Source organism: Panthera tigris, chromosome A1 (assembly GCF_018350195.1).
Source record: "Panthera tigris isolate Pti1 chromosome A1, P.tigris_Pti1_mat1.1, whole genome shotgun sequence".
Classification (NCBI taxonomy): domain Eukaryota; kingdom Metazoa; phylum Chordata; class Mammalia; order Carnivora; family Felidae; genus Panthera; species Panthera tigris.
Genome location: NC_056660.1, coordinates 26,544,167 through 26,566,042, shown reverse-complemented (window position 1 = coordinate 26,566,042; position 21,876 = coordinate 26,544,167). Strand labels below are relative to the sequence as shown.

At 35.1% G+C, this 21,876-nt stretch overlaps 1 protein-coding gene across 10 annotated transcripts in view; it reads right to left on the bottom strand.

Moving 5' to 3' along the window:
• Positions 1-1,593: 1,593 nt before the first annotated feature.
• Positions 1,594-21,876, bottom strand: part of CCDC122 (coiled-coil domain containing 122) — a 31,731-nt gene continuing 11,448 nt past the window's right edge. For 9 of the 10 annotated variants that reach the window (XM_042977008.1, XM_042976824.1, XM_042976768.1 and 6 more), the window contains 3 exons: positions 13,520-13,918; positions 12,641-12,757; positions 1,923-2,072 (listed from right to left, as the gene is read on the bottom strand). In XM_042977008.1, the coding sequence (XP_042832942.1) occupies positions 1,923-2,072; positions 12,641-12,757; positions 13,520-13,918 (666 nt within the window). Of the gene's footprint in view, positions 2,073-12,640; positions 12,758-13,519; positions 13,919-21,876 lie in introns of all 10 variants that reach the window. The other variant, XM_042976656.1, reaches the window with a different exon arrangement.

Genomic DNA, 21,876 nt, shown 5'->3' with positions numbered 1-21,876 from the left:
CAGGACCCTTCCCCTGATGACAAACAATGTAAGTGTACTGCCCATCCCCTGCTCCAGGAATTTAGACTACCTCCAAGAAGAAAATGAGAAGAAGGAGAATCTGAACTGAATGATTACTCAAAATAGACTGAGTTGTAAGGTAAAAGTGTATGTGACAAAGGCCATTAAGCAGAAGAGCTCATATTCTAATCTAGATTCGGCTATAGAGAAATTTAAAAAATTACTTCATTTTCTAACTTCAGAGTTTATGATTATGTTGAGATATCATATCCACTAACTATATGATCAGGCTTGAGGATACCTCAAGTTTTAGTTCTTCTTGGTTAATCTGAAAGCCTCCATCATCTGAAATGATTTTCAAGATTAGAAAGAGAAAGGAAAGAAAAGAATTTCTCTTTCAAATAATTCTTTCATCTGTCACAAAATTTAAAATAGGTACATGTATTGTTATCATGGGTATTTCAGAAAACTACATTAAAAACAACTTTCTCAAATAGAACACATTATCTTAAGCAGATTAAACCTATTTTTCTATCTTAATTTAAAAATAACTTTCACAAATATAACTCAAGGTGTTTAGCTATCACATACAAATATTTTGAAACCTATTATAAGCTTAAAAAGTTTAGAAAGCTAGAATTTTCCTATTATAAACTGTAAATAAAATTATAAAGTATAATTATAAAAATAACCTTTTAAATATGCAAATTACACTGAAATATTTTTTATATCATCAGCCTTTGTGTCAGCCTTGTCTTCCGCTGAGCATAGTGGATACTCTCTACAATCTGCAGGTTTAGCCATTTTTAGTCTAACTGCATTTCTGAGTCATGCACCAAGGCTGATTGTGTTAACAGCAAAGATATTTGACATGTTAGCCATATTGAGCCATGCTAATTCATAATAGGATTATTAATGTTAGACATAACAAGATTATTTATGTCAGGTTTTATATCAACTATCCTCTTACTTAGTCGTAGGCACAAAGAAAGGTGAGGAGAAAATGGACTTGAGATACCTTTTTGATGTTGTTGCTTTCAAAGCATTAAGTCCTAAAAGTAAATATTTAAAAACCATTATCTTCAATACTTTTTTGTTCCTAAAAATTTGATTCAATGGAGCCATAAGAAGGAGGATTTTTATCTTAGTATCAAGTTAAATTTTGAAATGTTGCCATGGACATAGTATATGACTTTCAGTGAGAAAAAATACATGGTAGTGTATACTGGTTAATATTCTTTTTTTAAGAGCTCATATTTACCTTGCACGATGCTATAACATCAATTTCATCACAGAATATTACTAACAAATTTACAGACAGAAAAGTAAAAAATTTTATGCATTGCAACACTCTAAAATTATGTTATCTAATAACAAAGAAAAAAATGATTGCTACCTTCAGAATAAAAAACTGAGTAAAGTACCTGAAGCACTGAACATATAACAACATTATTATAAATGTCAATATTTATGGACTACTGTGAAGGCAGCGGTAAAAAAGCAAGTTTTAATAAAATGTTTGAAACAATCATTTAAAATAAATCATTTAAAATAAATCATTTAAAATAAATCATTATAACTTCAAGTGTTTCTTTCCTTCTAAATTTTTACCTCATATGATAGTGCAAACAACACATTTATAAAATAAGAATCATGAGTACAGTTTATCTTATACACTCAAAGTGTTTATATAGAATCTTGCACTATTCTTACATAAGCATTCCTATTGTCTCTCTACTGTTGTCAATTGTAGGCTTGGAAGGTAAACAGGTAACTGATTCAAAAAAAAAAAAAAAAGAGAGAGAGAGAAAATACATCTGTTATTAAGACAGACCTCTGGTAGTAGATGCTGGTTGTTAAGAATCCAAAGAATTTTCTGTTTTGTTGGCACAGTCTATGTTCTACATTGCCCTTTAGCCACGTTAGTATTTCATTCCAATGCGTTTTCTCAGTTCAGCTGCAGTTTTTTCCAGTTGTTGAATGTTCGATTGCCATTGTCTTCTATTTGACCGAAGCTTGTTCACTTGACAATGCAAACGCTTAAGAATTGCATTATATCTCTTATGTTGTACCTGTTAAAACAAGAGTACACATCCTGAATCTCCCCTCTGCTTTTCCCCCACCAAAGGTCACTCGTTTTGTTTCCAAGTTCCTGCCTTAGCTCAGACCTTCTTTACCGTTATTATGCCATGGGTCCTTTTGACAATATGGTGAAGACTACGGACTCCTCAGAATAATGCTTTTAATGCATAAAATAAGACATACATGATTACAAAAAAATAAATTATATCAAAATACAGCTCTGCAACAGCATCAGGGGAATGGGAACAGAGACATCAAAATACTACCATAAAGATAAAGTGAAAACTTGTCAACTGACACTTCAAATAAAGTTCTATAAACTTTATGTCATTCTAAGTTTTCATTTTTGTTAATTCTTTAAGTTCAGATAATTCATTGAAACTGGTGAACTAACCCTGCTAATATGTTTACAAAATAAAACATGACTTGAAAAGGATTAGAAATAAATTAATATAAACTGAAACATCATATTAGATGTGAAACTATATTCAAAAAGATTTTTTATACATTGAATATACTTAAGAGGATATATATTTATATCTATATTTCTATATAAAAATATACATACCCACTATACATAATATATTTATATATTATATCCACTGGTATATTAAATAGAATATATTCATAAGGAGAGAATAGTTGCTGAATGTGCACATACTGCTGTTCATAGAATATATTCATAGTAATAAAATAACTAAAACAAATTTTTGTTTAATCAGTAAATTTGGTCAGTTGCATAGTAGCATGCTTCTAAAATTATTCTTCAGTAGTAAGCTACGAAACTAATACACAATGGATCAGAGTAGAGATGTACAAGGTACCCTTAGTGGGACTCCAGATCACCAGTCATAGCTAGATGTCACAAAAGGTATTAATACACCTAAAGAAAGAATGTATCATTAGAAGAGGTTTTGTGAAGAATGTAGCACACACATAGGAAAGTTAAGGAGTCATGTGCTGGTAGGAACTGTTTATCTGACAAGTATAATTGTGTTATGGGGATTGGCTCCTTGAGCACCCAGAGCCAGAGGCCAAGAACATTCAAACTCAGATGACTGACTTGATTTCCATGCTCACTAACCAGCTCCTGGCTTCCAATGTAGTTCCCTTACAGGGAGAAGCACCAATGGCTGACATAAGTTATCTGGTTTCCTTGAGAGTTTTATTATTGTAAATTAATAAGCTGATATTTGAGTTATATACATCAGTTTCTTGTGAAATTACTAGCATCTCTCTATGTCTAAGCAACTCTGGGATACTAACAAGATTAAGTTTCTAAGCTCACAAGGCTAAAAGGCAGTTTGGCCAAGAAGTGACTTTATTTTTTTCTTTTTCACATGCCAATATTTCATTTGTCTTATTTTGTATTATTTTAATTCCAGCTAGTTAACATACAATGTTATATTAGTTTCAGGTGTACAATATAGTTACTGAACAATTCCATACATCATGGAGTGCTCATCATGACAGGTGCACTCCTTAATCCCCATCACCTATTTCACCCATCCCTCCTCCACCCGTTTCCCTCTGGTAACTAACTAGAATTTAAATAAAAACTTGAAATTAACAAATAAACAACCCCCCCATGCATACAACAAATGAAGAAAGGGAAAAAAGAGAGAGAGAGGGAGAGAGACAAGAAGTGACTTTGTAAAGGCAAAGTTCACATTGTGAGCCTTCTTGAAAGTCAGCCATTTGTTCAGCCTCTACTGATAACATTCAGACTTTGAGATGTGTCTTAATGTTCAAATTTGATTATCTGTAGGCAGCCAAGGATGTAAATGGTTCTGTACAGAAAGTAACTTTTTTGCCTCTAGGAAGTGGATGGGCCACTACTCTCATTTAGTTACTGTTTGTGGCTAGGAAGAAACAAGCAATAATGAAGGAGAGGTGGTGGTCACAAAACACAGTGGCAAAAAGAAAACAAGGCCCTGTATAAGCCAAATCTGACCTCATCCACTACTGTTTTCTTCCTTCCCTCCATTCTAGCCACACTGCTCTTCTAATCTCTGAGCCCAGGAATGGTCTCATCTTAAGACCTTTGCACTTGCATTTACTTTTTCCTGGAAAGCTCTCACTCAGATCTGCATGCCTAGCTCCTTCACTTCTTTTAGGATTTTTGCTGAAAGAGACCTTCTCAGTGCAGCTTTTGATGGCTAGAAGATATAATATTTCGCCTTCTCTCTCCTTACACCACATATATTACATATTCCCTTCTCTGCTCCATTTTTTTGTCCTTAATCCTATCCTTAGCTAACATGCCATATATTTTACTTACATATATTGTTTATGTCTATGTCTCCAACTAGAATGCAAGTTCAGGAGGACATGTATCATTAGAAGGGGTTTTGTAAGGAATGTAGCACACACATAGAAAAGTGAAGGAGTCATGTGCTATTTGAGACAGTTTTTGAAAATCAAATGGCTGCTTCCCTATTTTGAGAAGAATGTTATATAAAATATATTGCAAAATTCCGTATTGTTCATATACAGAGAACAAATTGGTGGTTGCTGAAGGGATATTGGATGGGGGAATGGGTAAAGTAGGTAAAGGGGATTAAGAATGCATTTATTGTGATGAGCACTGAGTAATGTATAAAACTGATATATTGCATAATACCCAAAATGATGTTGTTATGTTATGTTATGATGTTATGAAGTCTGTATGTTAATCAAATTTCAATTTAAAAAAAGAACACCTCATCTATAGGGAGAAAAACAATTTGGATGACAGGATTTTTCATCAGAAATCATGGAGGTCAGAAAGAAGTGACACAGCATTTTTCAAATGAGGAAAGAACTTTCAATCCAGAATTATTTTATTTTATTTTATTTTATTAAATATAATCTATTGTCAAATTGGTTTCCATACAACACCCAGTGCTCATCCCAACAGATGCCCTCCTCAATGCCCATCACCCACTTTCCCCTCTCCCCCACCCCCCCATCAACTCTCAGTTTGTTCTCAGTATTTAAGAGTCTCTTATGGTTTGCCTCCTTCCCTCTCTGTAACTTTTTCCACTCTTCCGCTCCCCCCTGGTCTTCTGTTAAGTTTCTCAGGACCCACATATGAGTGAAAACATATTCAACCCAGAATTCTATATGCATCAAAAATATCCATCAGGAGTGAAGGGGAAACCAAGACACTCTCAAATGAAAAAAAACTAAAACACTTTGTCACGAGCAGACCTATTCTAAAAAGAATGAATTTATTTTTCTAAAGAGACAGGAAATGATAAAAGAAGGAATTTTAGAGCATCAGGTAGGAAAGAAGAATATGGTAGAGCAAAAATATAGGTAAACAAAATAGACAAAAGAAGAGGTCACAGCTACAGGGTATGATGTTTCCTTTTTGAGGTGATGAAAATTTCTAAAATTAAATGTGGTAATGGTTACAAATTATTGATAAATATACTAAAAACCATTGAATTATGCACTCTCAATGGATTAATTATATGGTATGCAAGTTATATCTCAATGAAGTTATTTTTAAAAACCAGAATAGTGGTAGCCTGGGGGAAGGAGCACAGAAGAACTTCGTAAGCATGATGGGTAGGTGTTCTATCCTGATCTAGGTGATGGTAATAACAGGTGTAAATATATATCTTAGTCAAAATTAGTCAAACTAAACCTTTTCATTTGTGTACCTACTCTTACAACAATTTACCTCAAGAAAGAATATTAGAGTTAAAAATTACTAGGTAATTTCAAATTCCTTTCCAAAATACTTTTTACCAATTTACACTCATACCAACAGTATATTAAAATGTAGGTACTCCACAGAGAACTCCCTTCAGATGTAACTTGACTTGATCTTCTGCACAACATATCATAGTGAAACTGGCAAAATACAAAGATAAAGAGAGAATTCTGAAAGCAGCTAGGGATAAACAGGCCTTAACATACAAGGGTAGACACTTAAGGTTAGTAGCAGACCTATCTACTGAAAGTTGGCAGGCCAGAAAGGAGTGGCAGGAAATTTTCAATGTGATGAACAGGAAAAAGATTCAGCCAAGAATCCTGTATCCAGCAAGCCTGTCATTCAGAATAGAAGGAGAGATAACAGTTTTCCCAAAAAACAAAAACTAAAGGAATTCATCACCTCTAAATCAGCCCAGAAGAGATCCTAAGGGAGACACTGTGAGTGAAAGATTGCAAGGACCACAAAGGACCAGACACATCACTACAAGCATAAAACTTACAGATAACACAATGACTCTAAACCCATATCTTTCAGTAATAACACTGAATTTAATGGACTAAATGCTCCAATAAAAAGACATGGGGTATCAGAATGGTTAAAAAAACAAGACCCATCTTTTTGCTGTCTACAAGAGACCCATTTTAGACCTGAGGACACCTTCAGATTGAAAGTGAGGGGATGGAGAACCATCTATCATGCTACTGGAAGTCAAAAGAAAGCTGGAGTAGCCATACTTACATCAGACAAACTAGACTTTAAACTAAAGACTGTAACAAGAGATGAAGAAGGCATTACATAATAATTACGGGGTCTATCCATCAGGAAAGCTAACAATTATGAGTGTCTATTCACTGAATTTGGGAGCACCCAAATATATAAAACAATCACAAACATAAGCAATCTTATTGGTAAGAATGTAGTAATTGCAAGGGACTTTAATACTCCACTTACAACAATAGACAGATCATCTAGACAGAAAATAGATAAAGAACAAGGGCCCTGAATCATAACTGGACCAGATGGACTTGACAGATATATTTAGAACTTTTCATCCTAAAGCAGCAGAATATACATTTTTCTCAAGTGCACATGGAACATTCTCCAAGATAGATCACATACTGGGTCACAAAACAGCCCGCAATAAATACAGAAGAATTGAGATCATACCATGCACACTTTCAGATCATAATGCTATGAAACTTGAAAACAACCACAGGAAAAACTTTGGAAAACCTCCAAATGCATGGAGGTAAAAGAACATCCTATTAAGGAATGAATGGGTCAACCAGTCAATTAAAGAAGAAATCAAGAAATATATAGAAACAAATGAAAATGAAAACACGATAATCCAAACTCTTTGAGATGCAGCAAGGCAGTCCTAGGAGAAAAATACATTGTAATCCAGGCCTATCTCAAGAAACAAGAAAAATCCCAAATACAAAATCTAACAGCACACCTAAAGGAACCAGAAGCAGAATAACAAAGAAACTCCAAACCAGCAGAAGAAGAGAAATAATAAAGATAAGAGCAGAACTAAACAATATAGAATTAAAAAAAAAAACAACAGTAGAATAGATCAATGAAACCAAGAGTTGACATTTTGAAAAAATAAACAAAATTGACAAACCTCTAGCCAGGCTTCTCAAAAAGAGAGAGGGAGAGGATCCAAATAGATAAAATCATGAATTAAGATGGATTTATCACAATCAATCCCTCAGAAATACAAGCAATTATCAGAGAATACTAGGAAAAATTACATGCCAACAACTGGACAACCTGGAAGAAATGGACAAATTCCTAACACCCACACACTACCAAAACTCAAACCAGAAGAAATAGAAAATTTTAACAGACCCATAACTAGTGAAGAAATTGAATCAGTTATCAAAAATTTCCCAACAACTAAGAGTCCTGGACCCGATGGCTTGTCTGGGGAATTCTACCAGACATTTAAAGCAGAGTTAATACCTACCTTCTCAAGCTGTCCCAAAAAGTAGAAATGGAAGGAAAACTTCCAGACTCATTCTATGAAGCCAGCATTACCTTGATTCCTAAACCACACAGAGACCCCACAAAAAAGGAGAACTACGAGCCAATATCCCTGATGAACATGGATGCAAAAATTCTCAACAAGATACTAGCAAATTGAATTCAACAGCATATAAAAAGAATTATTCACCATGATCAAGTGGGATTCATTCCTGGGCTGCAGGGCTGGTTCAATATTCACAAATCATTCAGTGTGATCCATCACATTAACAGAAGAAAAGATAAGAAACATGATCCCATCAATAGATGCAGAAAAAGCCTTTGATAAAATACAACATCCTTTCTTAATAAAAACCCTCAAGAAAGTCGGGATAGAAGGAACATACTTAAACATCATAAAAGTCATATATGAAAAGCCCACAGCTAGTATTATCCTCAATGGGAAAGACTGAAAGCTTTTCCCCTGAGATCAGGAACACGACAGGGATGTCCACTCTAACCACTGTTGTTTAACATAGTGTTGGAAGTCCTAGCCACAGCAATCAGACAACAAAATGAAATAAAAGGCATCCAAACTGGCAAAGGAATCAAACTTTCACTTTTTGCATGATACTCTACATGGAAAACCCAAAAGACTCCACCAAAAGACTCCTAGAAGTGATACATGAATTCAGCAAAGTCGCAGGATACAAAATCAATGTCCAGAAATCAGTTGCATTTGTATACACCAATAACGAAGCAACAGAAAGAAATAAAGAAACTGATCTCATTTACAATTTCACCAAGAACATAAAATACATAGGAATAAACCTAACCAAAGATGTAAAAGGTCTGTATGCTGAAAACTATAGAAAGCTTATGAAGGACTGAAGAAGACACAAAGAAATGGGAAAACATTCCATGCTCTAGGATTGGAAGAATAAACATTGTTAAGATGTCAGTACTACCCAAAGCAATCTACCCATTCAATGCAATCCCAGTGAGAGTGCACAGAGCTAGAATAAACACCCTAAAATTTGTATGGAACCACAAAAGACCCCAAATAGCCAAAGTAATGTTGAAAAAGAAAACCAAAGCGGGAGGCATCACAATCCCGGACTTCAGCCTCTACTACAAAGCTGTAATCATCAAGACAGTATATGGTATTGGCACAAAAACAGACACATAGACCAATGGAATAGCATATAGAACCCAGAATTGGACCCACACATGTATGGCCGACTAATCTTTGACAAAGCAGGGAAGAGGATCCAATGGAAAAAAGACAGTCTCTTTAGCAAATAGTGCTGACAGAACTGGACAGCAACATGCAGAAGAATGAAACTGGACAACTTTCTTACACCATACACAAAAATAAACTCAAACTGGATGAAAGACCTAAATGTGAGGCAGGAAACCATCAAAACCCTCGAGGAGAAAACAGGCAACAATCTCTTTGACCTCAGCCACAGCAACTTCTTAATCGACACATCTCTGAAGGCAAGGGAAATAAAAGCAAAAATGAACTATTGGGGCCTCATCAAGATAAAAAGCTTCTGCACAGCAAAGGAAACAATCAACAAGACGAAAAGGCAACCAACGGAATGGGAAAAGATGTTTGCAGATGACATACCAGATAAAGGGCTAGTATGCAAAATCTATAAAGAACTTATCAAACTCCACACGCAAAAAGCAAATAATCCAGTGAAGAAATGGGCAGAAGACGTGAATAGACACTTTTCCAAAGAAGACACCCAGATGGCCAACAAGCACATGAAAAGATGCTTAATGTTACGCATTACCAGGGAAATACAAATCAAAGCCACACTGAGATACTACCTCACACCTGCCAGAGTGGCTAAAATTAACAAATCAGGAAACAACAGATGTTGGCAAGGATGTGGAGAAATGGGAACCCTCTTGCACTGTTGGTGGAAATGCAAACTGGTGCAGCCACTCTGGAAAACAGTGGAGGTTCCTCAAAAAGTTAAAAGTAGACCTACCCTACCACCCAGCAATAGCACTATTAGGAATTTATCCAAGCGTTGGGGCGCCTGGGTGGCTCGGTCGGTTAAGCGTCCGACTTCGGCTCAGGTCATGATCTCGCGGTCTGTGGGTTCGAGCCCCGCGTCGGGCTCTGAGCTGACAGCTCAGAGCCTGGAGCCTGTTTCAGATTCTGTGTCTCCCTCTCTCTGTGACCCTCCCCCGTTCATGCTCTGTCTCTCTCTGTCTCAAAAATAAATAAACGTTAAAAAAAAAAAATTTAAAAAAATAAATAAATAAATAAAGGAATTTATCCAAGGGACACAGGAGTGCTGATGCATAGGGGCACATGTACCCCAATGCTTATAGCAGCATTTTCAACAATAACAAAATTGTGGAAAGAGCCTAAATGTCCATCAAGTGACAAATGGATAAAGAAGATGGTTTATATATACAATGGAATACTACTTGGAAATGAGAAAGAATGAAATCTTGCCATTTGCAGCAACATAGATGGAACTGGAGGGTATTATGCTAAGTGAAATAAGTCAGTCAGAGAAAGACAGATATCATATGTTTTCACTCATATGTGGATCTTGAGAAACTTAACAGAAGATCATGGGGGAAGGGAAGGGGAAAGAGAAAAAGTTACAGAGAGGGAGGGAGGCAAACCATAAGAGACTCTTAAGGACTGAGAACAAACTGAAGGTTGATGGGGGGTGGGGGAGAGGGGAAAGTAGGTGATGGGCATGGAGGAGGGTACATGTTGGGATGAGCACTGGGTGTTGTATGGAAATCAATTTGACGATAAATTATATTAAAATGTACACACACACACACACACACACACACACACACAATAGAATACTACTTGGCACTGAGAAAGAATGAATTCTTACCATTTGCAGCAATGTGGATGGAACTAGAAGGTATTATGCTGAGTGAAATAAGTCAGTCAGAGAAGGACAGATATCATGTTTTCACTCATCTGTGGATCTTGAGAAACTTAACAGATGTCCATGAAGGAAGGGAGGGGGAAAATTAGTTACAAACAGAGAAGGAGGGAGACAAACCATAAGAGACTCTTAAATACAGAGAACAAAGTGAGGGTGGATGGGAGGATGGGGGAGAAGGGAAAATGGGTGATGGGCATTGAGGAAGGCACTTGTTGGGATGAGCACTGGGTGTTGTATGTAAGCCAATTTGAGAATAAATTATATTTAAAAATAATAAAATTCAGGTGCTCCATATCTTCCCAACTGTAATATTGATAATCTAAGGGACTAAATATGTCACCCCATTGTGGTTTTAATTATCAATCCATTATTATTAATTAGGTTTGTCAATTTTACCAGTGTTTTTGGATACTCATGTTTCAAAAAATAAGACTTCATATTTTATCCAGTGTTCTACTGGCTTGTTTGACATCTTTTATCTCTTAGTCACTTGTATAAATTACAAATACCTTCTATGAGTCTTATCTTCTTTATTGTAATGGTACATTTTAATAATCCAGAAATTTATGATATTGTCAAAAGCAGTATTTAATCATGTGGTTGTGTGTGTGTGTGTGTGTGTGTGTGTGTGTGTGTGTGTCTTTTAAAATAAATAGTTCTCTGACACAAATGGTTAAGTTTGTTTCCTATATTGTCTTGAATCTTCCTGGAAGTAGTTGTATGTGTTATAAGATAGAAATATAATTTTATTTCCAAATTTGCTTTATTTTCCCACATGGCTAACTTATTTTGTTTGTACCATTTATGATGGATTATATCCGGAGTCTTTTTTCTATTTCATTAATCATTGTACTTCTATTTTGATGCCGCTGATAGTGTCTTACTGTTTCTAGTTTTATAATAAATCTTGATCCAGAAGGTAAAAAAGTAATCATTTATTTAGGTTACTACTAAATATATGATAAAGTAATGGTATTTCTTAGAAAAATGTTTTGTAAAGGTGAGGATTTTTATCTTCAAATTCCTCAGATGCTTTTTTATTGTGTTAAATTAGCCACAAGCAAACATATCTTTTTAGTTTCAAATTAATGTCTTAAGGGTGAAAATTATTTCACATAATATTTCACATATTATTTCAAATAATAATTTCACATAATAATTTCAAATAATAAATAATTTTTTATTTCCTCAACAACATATTCTTTTCTATTTTTGTTCTCCATTTATTTAAACAATAATGGTCATAGAAGTCTACTAGTGGTACCCCCAATTTAATTTCATTTTCAATTTTGCATATCAGTTTTTTTATTTGATTCTTAATAATTGAAAATGTGAAGTCAGAAAGGATTAGGATACTAATGACTTCCATTGCCTTTTACTCTATTTCAAGGAGTTTCTGATGTCTATCTAGTAACTTGATAGCCTCTACTTTCTAGCTACTAATTGAGTACCAAGTTGTTGATGGAATGAGACCTGGAATAATTCCCAGTCACATTTTAAATTTTTTTTAAGTATTTATTTATTTATTTATTTATTTATTTATTTATTTATTTATTTAGAGCATGCACAAGCACACACACAAGTGGGGGAGGGGCAGAGAGAGGGGGAGAGAACCCAGGCTCTGTGCCTTCAGTGAAACCCAGATGTGAGATCATGACCTGAGCCAACGTCGAGTGGGATGCTTCACCAACTGAGCCACACAGGCACCCTCCCAAGCCATATTTTAATAGGAATGAGTGTTTGCTTTTTTGAATACATTTCACATATTTAAGTATCTGAATGAGAGAGTTATTTCTGGTAATGATTTGAACTTTATTGCTTTTTATAGTTCTTTTTTGTTCTCTAGCTGTTTTAGGAATTGAAAATAAACTATGTAAATTATAAATATAGTATATGTTAAGAAATGATACCATAAAACATTGAAATCCAGATAATTAAGACTTACCTCTATTTCTTTTCTTAATTTTTCATGTGTCTTTTCTTCTTCCTCAAGAAAGAAAGTTTTTTCAATGATAGATTCTTTTACAGCTATAATTTTAGCCTTCAGCTTTATAATGTCTTCCTGCATATTTATAAAATTTAAAATATACAAGTCAAACAATGAATGATCAATATAAGTCCAACATTTTCAATGTTTCTATAATTTAAAAAAAACTAGACATCGTATTTAATTTTGGTAAACAGGATTAGAACATTACTTCTATAGGTACAAAGAATAAAGAACTGTTATTCAAACAAATAAACCTTTGATTTAAAGACATAAAATTAAAACTAAATGTAGATAAGACATAAAAAAAAAGTGGTAGTCATAGTGGCAATTGCCCAGCAACAGTATAAAGGATACTTTTAAATTCTCTAGCAAGAAATGATAGATATTTTAAATTTATATCTCCCCATCTTCAAACAATACTCTAAAAAATAGAAAATGCTTAAGGTGCAATTATTCATTGATGCTGTTTGTATAACAGCATTACGCATACTAAATTGATTTGAATTGGTTGGATCCATTAGCTTAAGCTAGGGCTTCAACGTTTTTGTGAGTCACCAGTTTCTGCAAAAAAATGGATTAATTGTTCACTGCAATTGTTTGAATTTTTTTATTAATCCACATGGGATTTGAGAACAATTCCTTTATGCATTTGTTCATTTGGCATAGCTGTTATATAACTCATGTATTTAAGTTTTTAGAAGTTGTGAAAATAGTTTCTAAATCTAGTTAAAGCAGCTATGGGTGTTTTATTAAGTTAATGATAAATTTATCACTTAATAAGTGTGCTTGAAAAAAGGAGTAATAGAAAAACTTTTGGTAAGTGATATTTCAAACCTGTGCTTGTTTTATGTGGTTTCCTTCTGGATTTTTGAGATTTTGCATAAGTTCCTCTTTCATTGTTTTTAGTTTTCTAACAAGATCTCGTTTTTCATGGAGTGTAGTCATGAATGACTTTTTGCTTCCAGCCTCCCACAAACTATCTTTATGCTCTTTTATTTTTGCATAATATTCATTATATCTTATCATGTGTTCCTCAAAGTCTTCTTGAGCTCCTTCTATGTCAAATTTAAGCTTTACATTTTCTGTATGTAAGGATTTGATTTGAGTTTCCAGGTTCCCACACTGTAGTTTGGTATTCTCGATGGCAGCATCTTGCTGATAAATTTGCCTTTCTGTTTCTTTAGTTTCTGCAGAGACAGATGCTATTTGTTTTTCAAGCTCATGGAGTTCATCCTGTAAAATATTTCAATATTATTATTATTAATTTATGATACTCAAAAAAGAGGATACTATTGTTTTGATCCATAATTCATGATGTAAAATCACAACATAAAAATACATATTTATCAGATATTGAAAAAGTTATACAAAAAGAACCATTCAATAAGTAACAAATTATCTTATAATCTTGAAGTGAGCCCAGAATTATATATTTCTTACTTTTTAATGTTCATCTAATTCAAAATATTAAAATTTATCATTTGTGTTAACATTTCATACTAAAACGTACTTTACAATCATTTAAATAATATATTTATGGAATCAAAAGTATGCACTGAAGAAAGATAATATGATGAAAATTATAAAGCCCTAGGTTAAAAATCAAAAGATCTATATTCTAGGGCCCTTACTTCCATTTACTAGTTGGTATGATCACATATAGCAAATTTAATTGCCCTATCTAAACCTAAACCTCACTTTATTCATTTATAAATAAGTATAAAGATGTCTACCTTACCTCTCTGGGGCAGTTGGCATTTCTCACCAGCACCTCCTTTTTTTTTTAATGTTTTATTTATTTTTGAGAGGGCATAAGTCGGGGAGGAGCAGAGAGAGAGGACAGAGAATCCAAAGCAGGCTCTAAGCTGACAGCAGCAAGCCTGATGTAGGGCTTGAACTCAGGAACTCCTAGATCATGACCTGAGTTGGAGTTGAATGCTCAACCGACTGAGCCACCCAGGTGCACCACCAGCACCTCCTTTTTATTTTTTTAATTATTATTTTTAATATAATTTATTGTCATATTGGTTTCCGTACAACACCCAGTACTCATCCTAACAAGTGCCCTCCTCAATGCCCATCACCCACTTTCCCTTCTCCCCCACCCCCCATCAACCCTCAGTTTGTTCTCATTATCCAAGAGTCTCTTATGGTTTGCCTCCCTCCCTCTCTAACTTTTTTTTCCCCTTCCTCTCCCCCATGATCTTCTGTTAAGTTTCTCAAGATCCACATATGAATGAAAACACATGGTATCTGTCTTTTTCTGACTGACTTATTTCACTTAGCCTAATACCCTCCAGTTCCATCTATGTTGCTGCAAATGGCAAGATTTCATTCTTTCTCATTGCCAAGTAGTATTCCATTGTGTATATAAACCACATCTTCTTTATCCATTCGTCACCTGATGGACATTTAAGCTCTTTCCATAGTTTGGCTATTGTTGAAAATGCTGCTATAAACATTGGGATACGTGTGTCCCCATGCATCAGCACTCCTGTATCCCTTGGGTAAATTCCTAGTAGTGTTATTGCTGGCTCATAGGGTAGTTCTATTTTTAACTTTTTGAGGAACCTCTACAGTTTTCCAGAGAGGTTGTACCAGTTTGCATTCCCACCAACAGCAGCACCTCCTTTTTAAAACATAGTTTTCACACCACCATTCTTCTCTGGTTCTCCTCAGATACCTGAACATTCCTTCTCAATCTCAGTCATTCCTTCAAATATAGGTCTTCCTCAGGGTGCAACCATCGTCATCTCCTCCTCTCATTCTATGTATATTCCTTGGGTAATCTTACCCATACTTACATCTAGAGCTACATGTATGCCAATGATTCACAGAACATAACTGGCTGTTAAGTCCTATACCCAGGTATCACCGGCCATTTCAAATTCACCACGTCCCCAAATCAGACTTATCTTTCTCCCCTTCCCATAGTGTTCTTCCTTGCATTACTTATCTATTGTCAGGACCACAAAACCTTAGTGACATACAACAATACATACTTATTGCTCACAGCTGGAATTGGCTAGATGCTGACATTGGTTAGATTTGCTCAAATGTCTGAGAATTGACTGGCTGTAAGATGGTTTGGCTTGGCTGACTGGGCTGGCTGTGATGTCTTGGCTTTGCTTCATATATATCTTACCCTCTAGTGGGCCAGACCAGGCATATCCTTCCCATGATGATAGCAGATGCAAAAGAATGGAAGTATCCTTTTTATGGAATTATGGAAGAGCTTTTTCAAGCTTCTATTCATAACATCTGTTAACATCCCAGCTAGTCATATGATGCAACTCACAGTCAAAGGGTAACAGTATGCCCACCCGTGGTAATGATACATGGGGAAGGGTATGAATACAGACAAGGATGAAGAATTGGGACCAAAAATGTGAATTACCATACCCCTGGATTCCCAAACTAATTAATGAATGGTACTACTTTGGGAGCCATCCCTAATTATTTCCTCCTCCTTATTATCTACATCTGTTAATCAAATTTTATAGATCCTCCCTCCAAAACAACTCTGCAGACCATCATCCATCCTTTTCTTTTTTTGTCTAGTATGGCCATTCTCTTTAAATAAATTTTTAATTTTGGGAAGGGGCAATGCATTAAAAAGTCAGACCAAGTTATCGTTTTCCTGGCAGAGACAAGAAAGAGAAAAATACAATATGTTGAGGAGCCTCTATTTTTATCTCCAGTTCTGATATTTCAAATACCCACTTGATTTTTTTATTTGGATACCCAATAGACATCTCAATTATACATGTTCAGAAAATAATCGACACACCCAATATGTTCCTCCCCTAGTCTTCCCGATTTCAATAAATTGCACCACCTTATACCTAGATACACAAGACCTACAATTCATTCTTGATTCTTCCCTTTACCTAACTCCCCACAGCCTAATTCAGCAGAACTTGATGGTTGGGCCTCCAAAATAAAATCCCACATTCACTTCTGACCAATCTCTTTAATGTGGCCGGACTCCTGCCTGGTCTCCCTGTTTCCATTCCGCACCCCCTCTCCCACATCTGGGCTCCATATATCAGGCAGAAGAATCTTTCAAAAACATAAATCATATCATGTTACTTCCCAGCTCAGAACCTTCCAGTGGTTTCCTATTCCATTAATAATAAAATTCAAATTCCTTAATGTGGCTTACAAAGCCATATATCCTCTAGCCACTATTTACTGTGCCATCCCTCTCACATGCTACTCTCCCCTCCTCCACCTTCCTTTCTGTTTATTAAATGTGCCTAATGACTTTCTATTGGAGAGTAATTGTGATCTCAACCTTAGATTTGTCTACCTTTAGTTATTACCTATTGGGGTCTCTGTCTTCCACAATTCAGTTTTATTATTACTCTTCAAATAGTCTTCTCTGAATTAAAATATAGATTAACCATCCATCCTTCTCCTTGCATTACTCTCTATACATTATTGTATTTCCTTTGAAACACATCAATTAATGGAATTACCTTTTTTATTTTATTTCTTTATTGCCTGCCTCCCCTGACTAGAAAGTAAGCCCCCTGGGTGCAGTAACCTTGTCTATTTTCTTTACTATTATGTTCTCAGTTCTTAAAATTGTACCTAGTACAAAGAAGGTGCTCAATAAATATTAAATGATTGAATGAATGATGCACAGGGACACATGCACTGCCAGCTAGATGAGGCTATTAACACTATTGATCAATATGGGGAAAGATATTTCCACTGATTTGGTAATCACTTCTTCTCTCTCCTGGACTAATATAATAGGTTATTAATGTTTCTCCCTGGCTTTAGTCAATTCCTCCTTCAATCCATTTCTATCCTTTCACTAGAACTATATTTTTTGTTCTCCTCCCTCTCCTCCCCTTCTTCTTCATGCCCAATGCCTCCTCCTTTTACTTCTCCTCTTTCTTCTTCTGTCCCTTCTTCTTCCCCTCTCCCTCTTCTCTCTTTTTTTTTTTTGTTTATAGATTTATTGAGGTAGAATTTACATAAACTGCACATATTTAAACTTTACAATTTGATGAGTTTTGATTTATTTTTATGCTCTCGAGACCACAATTAAGATAATAAACATATCCATTACCAACGAGCTTCCTCCTGCTGCTTTGCAATCCATCCTTCCTCCCCATCTTTCCATTCTCAGACAACCATTTATTTTCTGTCTCTTACTAAAGATAAGTTTGCATTTTCAAGAATTTTTTATAAATAAATTATCACAATATATACTTTTTAAGTCTTACTTCTTTCAGCATAATTACTTTTAGATACCACTGTATTGTTATATATACCATTAGCTCTTCCTTTTTATTGATGAGTAGCATTCCATTGTATGGGTATACCACACTTTGTTCTGATGGGTATTTTAGTTGTATGCAGTTTTCCAGTGAGTATACACTTTCATTTCTCTTGGGTAAACAAATATCTAGAAGCTGAATGGCTGAGTTATACAGTAAATATATTTTAACCTTTTAAGAAACTGTGAACTGTTTCCTAAGTGGTTGTATTTACATTCCGAATAACAGGATCTGAGAGTTCCAATTCTTCCATATCTTGCATCTTCTTTACAATACTTGGTATGGTCAGTCTTCTTAAATTTAGTCATTCCAGTGGTATAGAGTAGTATCTTATGATGGTTATAATTTGCATTTCCTTAATGATGAATGATATTTATATTATCTTTTCATTTGCTTGTCTTTTGTGATATCTTCTTTAATAAAATGACTATTCAAATATTTTGTCCAGGTTTTAATTGGGTTGTTTGCCTTCCTGAGTTGTAGGATTTGTTTATATACTGTAAATATAAGCACATTGTCATATGTGTTTTCAAATAATTTTCCTAGTCTATGACAATCCAAATGTCCATAGGGCCCCAACAAATATACCATATATTCATTTTTAAAAGTGTCTCTTGAGTAGAAATTAAAAAATATTTCTGATGAAGTCCAATTTTTAAATTTTTGTGTTCTATTTAAGACATCTTTACCAAACTCAGTATCACTAAACTTTTCTCCTGTTTTTTTCTAGACATTTTATAGCTTTAATTCTTACACTTAGGCTGCTAATCCATTTTGAGTTAATTATTCCATGTGGTATGAGGTGAAAATTGAGGTTCACCTTTTTTTGCATGTGGCTGTCCTCTACCATTGTTGAAAGATTATTCTTTCTCTAAAGGATGGTCTTTGCACCTGCCTTAGCCAGCTTGGCTGTTAAGCCATCATAGATTAGGTGGCTTAAATAACAAGCATTTATTTCTACAATTCTGAGAAATTAAGGTGCCAGCAGATTCAGTTCCTGGTGATGACCTTGTTTCTGGTTTGCCGATGGTTGCCTTCTTCCTGTGTCCTCATGTGGAAAACAGAGTTCTGGTTTCTCTTCCTCTTCTTTTTTTTTTTAATCTTTTTTTTTTAAGGCTTATTTATTTTTGAGAGAGAGAGAAAGTTCTGGTAGGGGAGGAACAGAGAGAGAGAGAAACACACACAGAATCCGAAGCAGGCTCCAGACTCTGAGCTGTCAGTATAGAGCCTGACATGGGTTCAAACTCATGAACTGGGAGATCATGACCTGAAGTCAGATGCTTAACCGACTGAGCCACCCAGGTGCCCCTTTTCCTCCTCTTCTTATAAGGACAGTAACTCTATTATAGTGGCACAACCCTCATAAAGTCACCCACATCTTACTTTCCAAAGGCCTTACCTCAAAATTTCATCACACTAGAGGAAACACAAACATTCAATCCATAATAGCACCTTTGAAATCAATTGATATGTGTGGGGCTATTACTGCATACTCTGTTCTGTTCAATGGATCTGTAGGTCTATCTTTATTCCTTATCATACTGTCCTGATCGCTCTATAATAAATCTTTAAGTCAGGTAACATATGAACTTCTACACTGTTTTTCTTTTTCAAAATTGTTTTGGCTATTCTAGGTCCTTTCCATTTTCATATGAGTTTTAGAATCAGCAATTTCTCCAAAAAAAAAAAAAAAGCCTGCTGGGATTTTGATTAGAATTGCTTTTAAACTATAGATAAAATTGAAAGAACTTACATGTTAACAATACTGACTCTTCTGACTCTTGAAAATGGTATATCTGTCTATTTATTTAGGTCTTTATTTTCTCTCATCAGTGTTTTCAGCACACCAGTCTTAAGACAAATTGTCTTAGTCTGCTTGGGCTGCCATAGCAAAATACCATAGACTCAGTAGCTTAAATAACAGACATTTATTTCTCATGGTTCTAAAGGCTGAAAGTGTGTCAGCATGGTTAGGTTCTGGTGAGAGCTCTCTTCTTGGCTTGCAGACAGCCACCCTCTCACTGTATCCTCACAGCAGAAAAAGAGAGAGAGTAAGCTCTCTGGTGTTTCTTCTTATAATGGCACTACTCATGTCATGAGGATGACTTCATCTAGGCCTAATTACCTCCTAAACCCCCCATCTCCAGATACAATCACATTGGGGGTTAGGGCTACAACATATGAATTTGGGTGAGGGGGACACAAACATTCAGTCCATAACACAAACATTTTGTCACATTTACCTATAAGTAAATGATAATGCTACTGTAAATGATATTGCTATTTAAATTTTGATTTCTGGTTGTTTCTTTCATATACAGAAATACAATTGATATTTATATACTAATCTTGTACCCTGCAACCTTCATAAACTCACTTATTAGTCCTAATCTGCTTTTTTTAAAGATTCCTTAGGATTTTCTAAAGATAATCATGCTACCTGTGAATAAAAGTGGTTTACTTCCTCCTTTCCGATATGGATGCCTTTTATTTATTTTCCTTTCATGATTGCACTTGCTTGAACCAGCAGTATGACAGAAAGAAAAGAAGTGGTAAGAGCATACATCCTTGCCTTGTTCCTGATCTTAAGGGAGAAACAGTCTTTTGCCATTAGGTATGAAGTTGGCTGTAAGATTCATAAATGGATATATATGCCCTTTTTAGATTAAGGAAGTTCTACTCCTAATTTGCTGAGAGTTTTTTTCATGAATGGATGTTGGGTTATGAAAAGTGTTTTTTATGCATCTATAATTCTCTTTCTAAAATATAAAGGTAATCATTTGCAAACCCATCAAAACCTTCCTATCACCTTTAGAATACATCCAGGTTTCTGATCACAGTATATATCTCCCACCATGTCTGAAAACACACCCTATGCTATACTGCCACCAAACTACATGTACAGTTGACCCTTGAACCACACAGATTTGCACTGCATGGGTCCACTTATAGGAAGATACACACACAGTACTGTCCACTATAGGAAGATTTACACACACACATACACACACACACACACACACACACACACACACACACACAGTACAGTACTGGAAACGTATTTTCTCTTTCTTGTGATTTTAATGACATTTTTTCTCTAGCTTACTTTATTGTAAGAACACAGTAATTAATACGTATAACTTACAAAATATGTGTTAATAGATTGTTTATGTTATTGGTTAAGTCTTCTCATCAACAATAGGCTATTAATAGTTAAGTTTTTGAGGAGTCAAAAGTTATATATGTTAGGGGTGGGCGCCTCTAACACTCTGTTATTCAAGGGTCAACTGTAGGTCTACGAATGTATCAGTGTATCAATGCTACATGCACCTGTGGATTTTCTTAGGATCTTGTCTGGATGTCTGGAATACCATCCTCCTTAGCACCTAACCCTTAAACCTGTCCCAGATACCCAATTATCCAAGTGAATTCCAACTATCTTCTTTTTTTTTAAGACTTAAAAATTGTTTTTATTTTATTTGAGAGAGAGAGAGAGAGCGCGCAAACAGGGGAGAGGGGCAGAGGGAAAGAGGGAGAGAATCCCAAACAGGTTTCATGCTCAGCACTGACAAGGGGCTCAATAAATACCACAACCCTGGGATCATGACCTGAGCCAAAAATCAAAGAGTCAGATGCTCAAGTGACATAGCCACCCAGACGTCCCTTCAGCTGACTTCTTTTAAATTCAACTGAAAAATCACTTTGTGATCACTCCTTTTTCAGTGTTAAATCTGCCTATACTGTTGACATTACTACCCTGCATATAATTATGTATTTATTTGTCTCCCTCATAAATAGATGATGAGCAACTTAAGAGTGAGGACAATGCTTGGCAAAATGCTTAATAGAAAGTAAGCCCTGAATATAAGTGAAATAACATCTGTGCAACTTATTGAA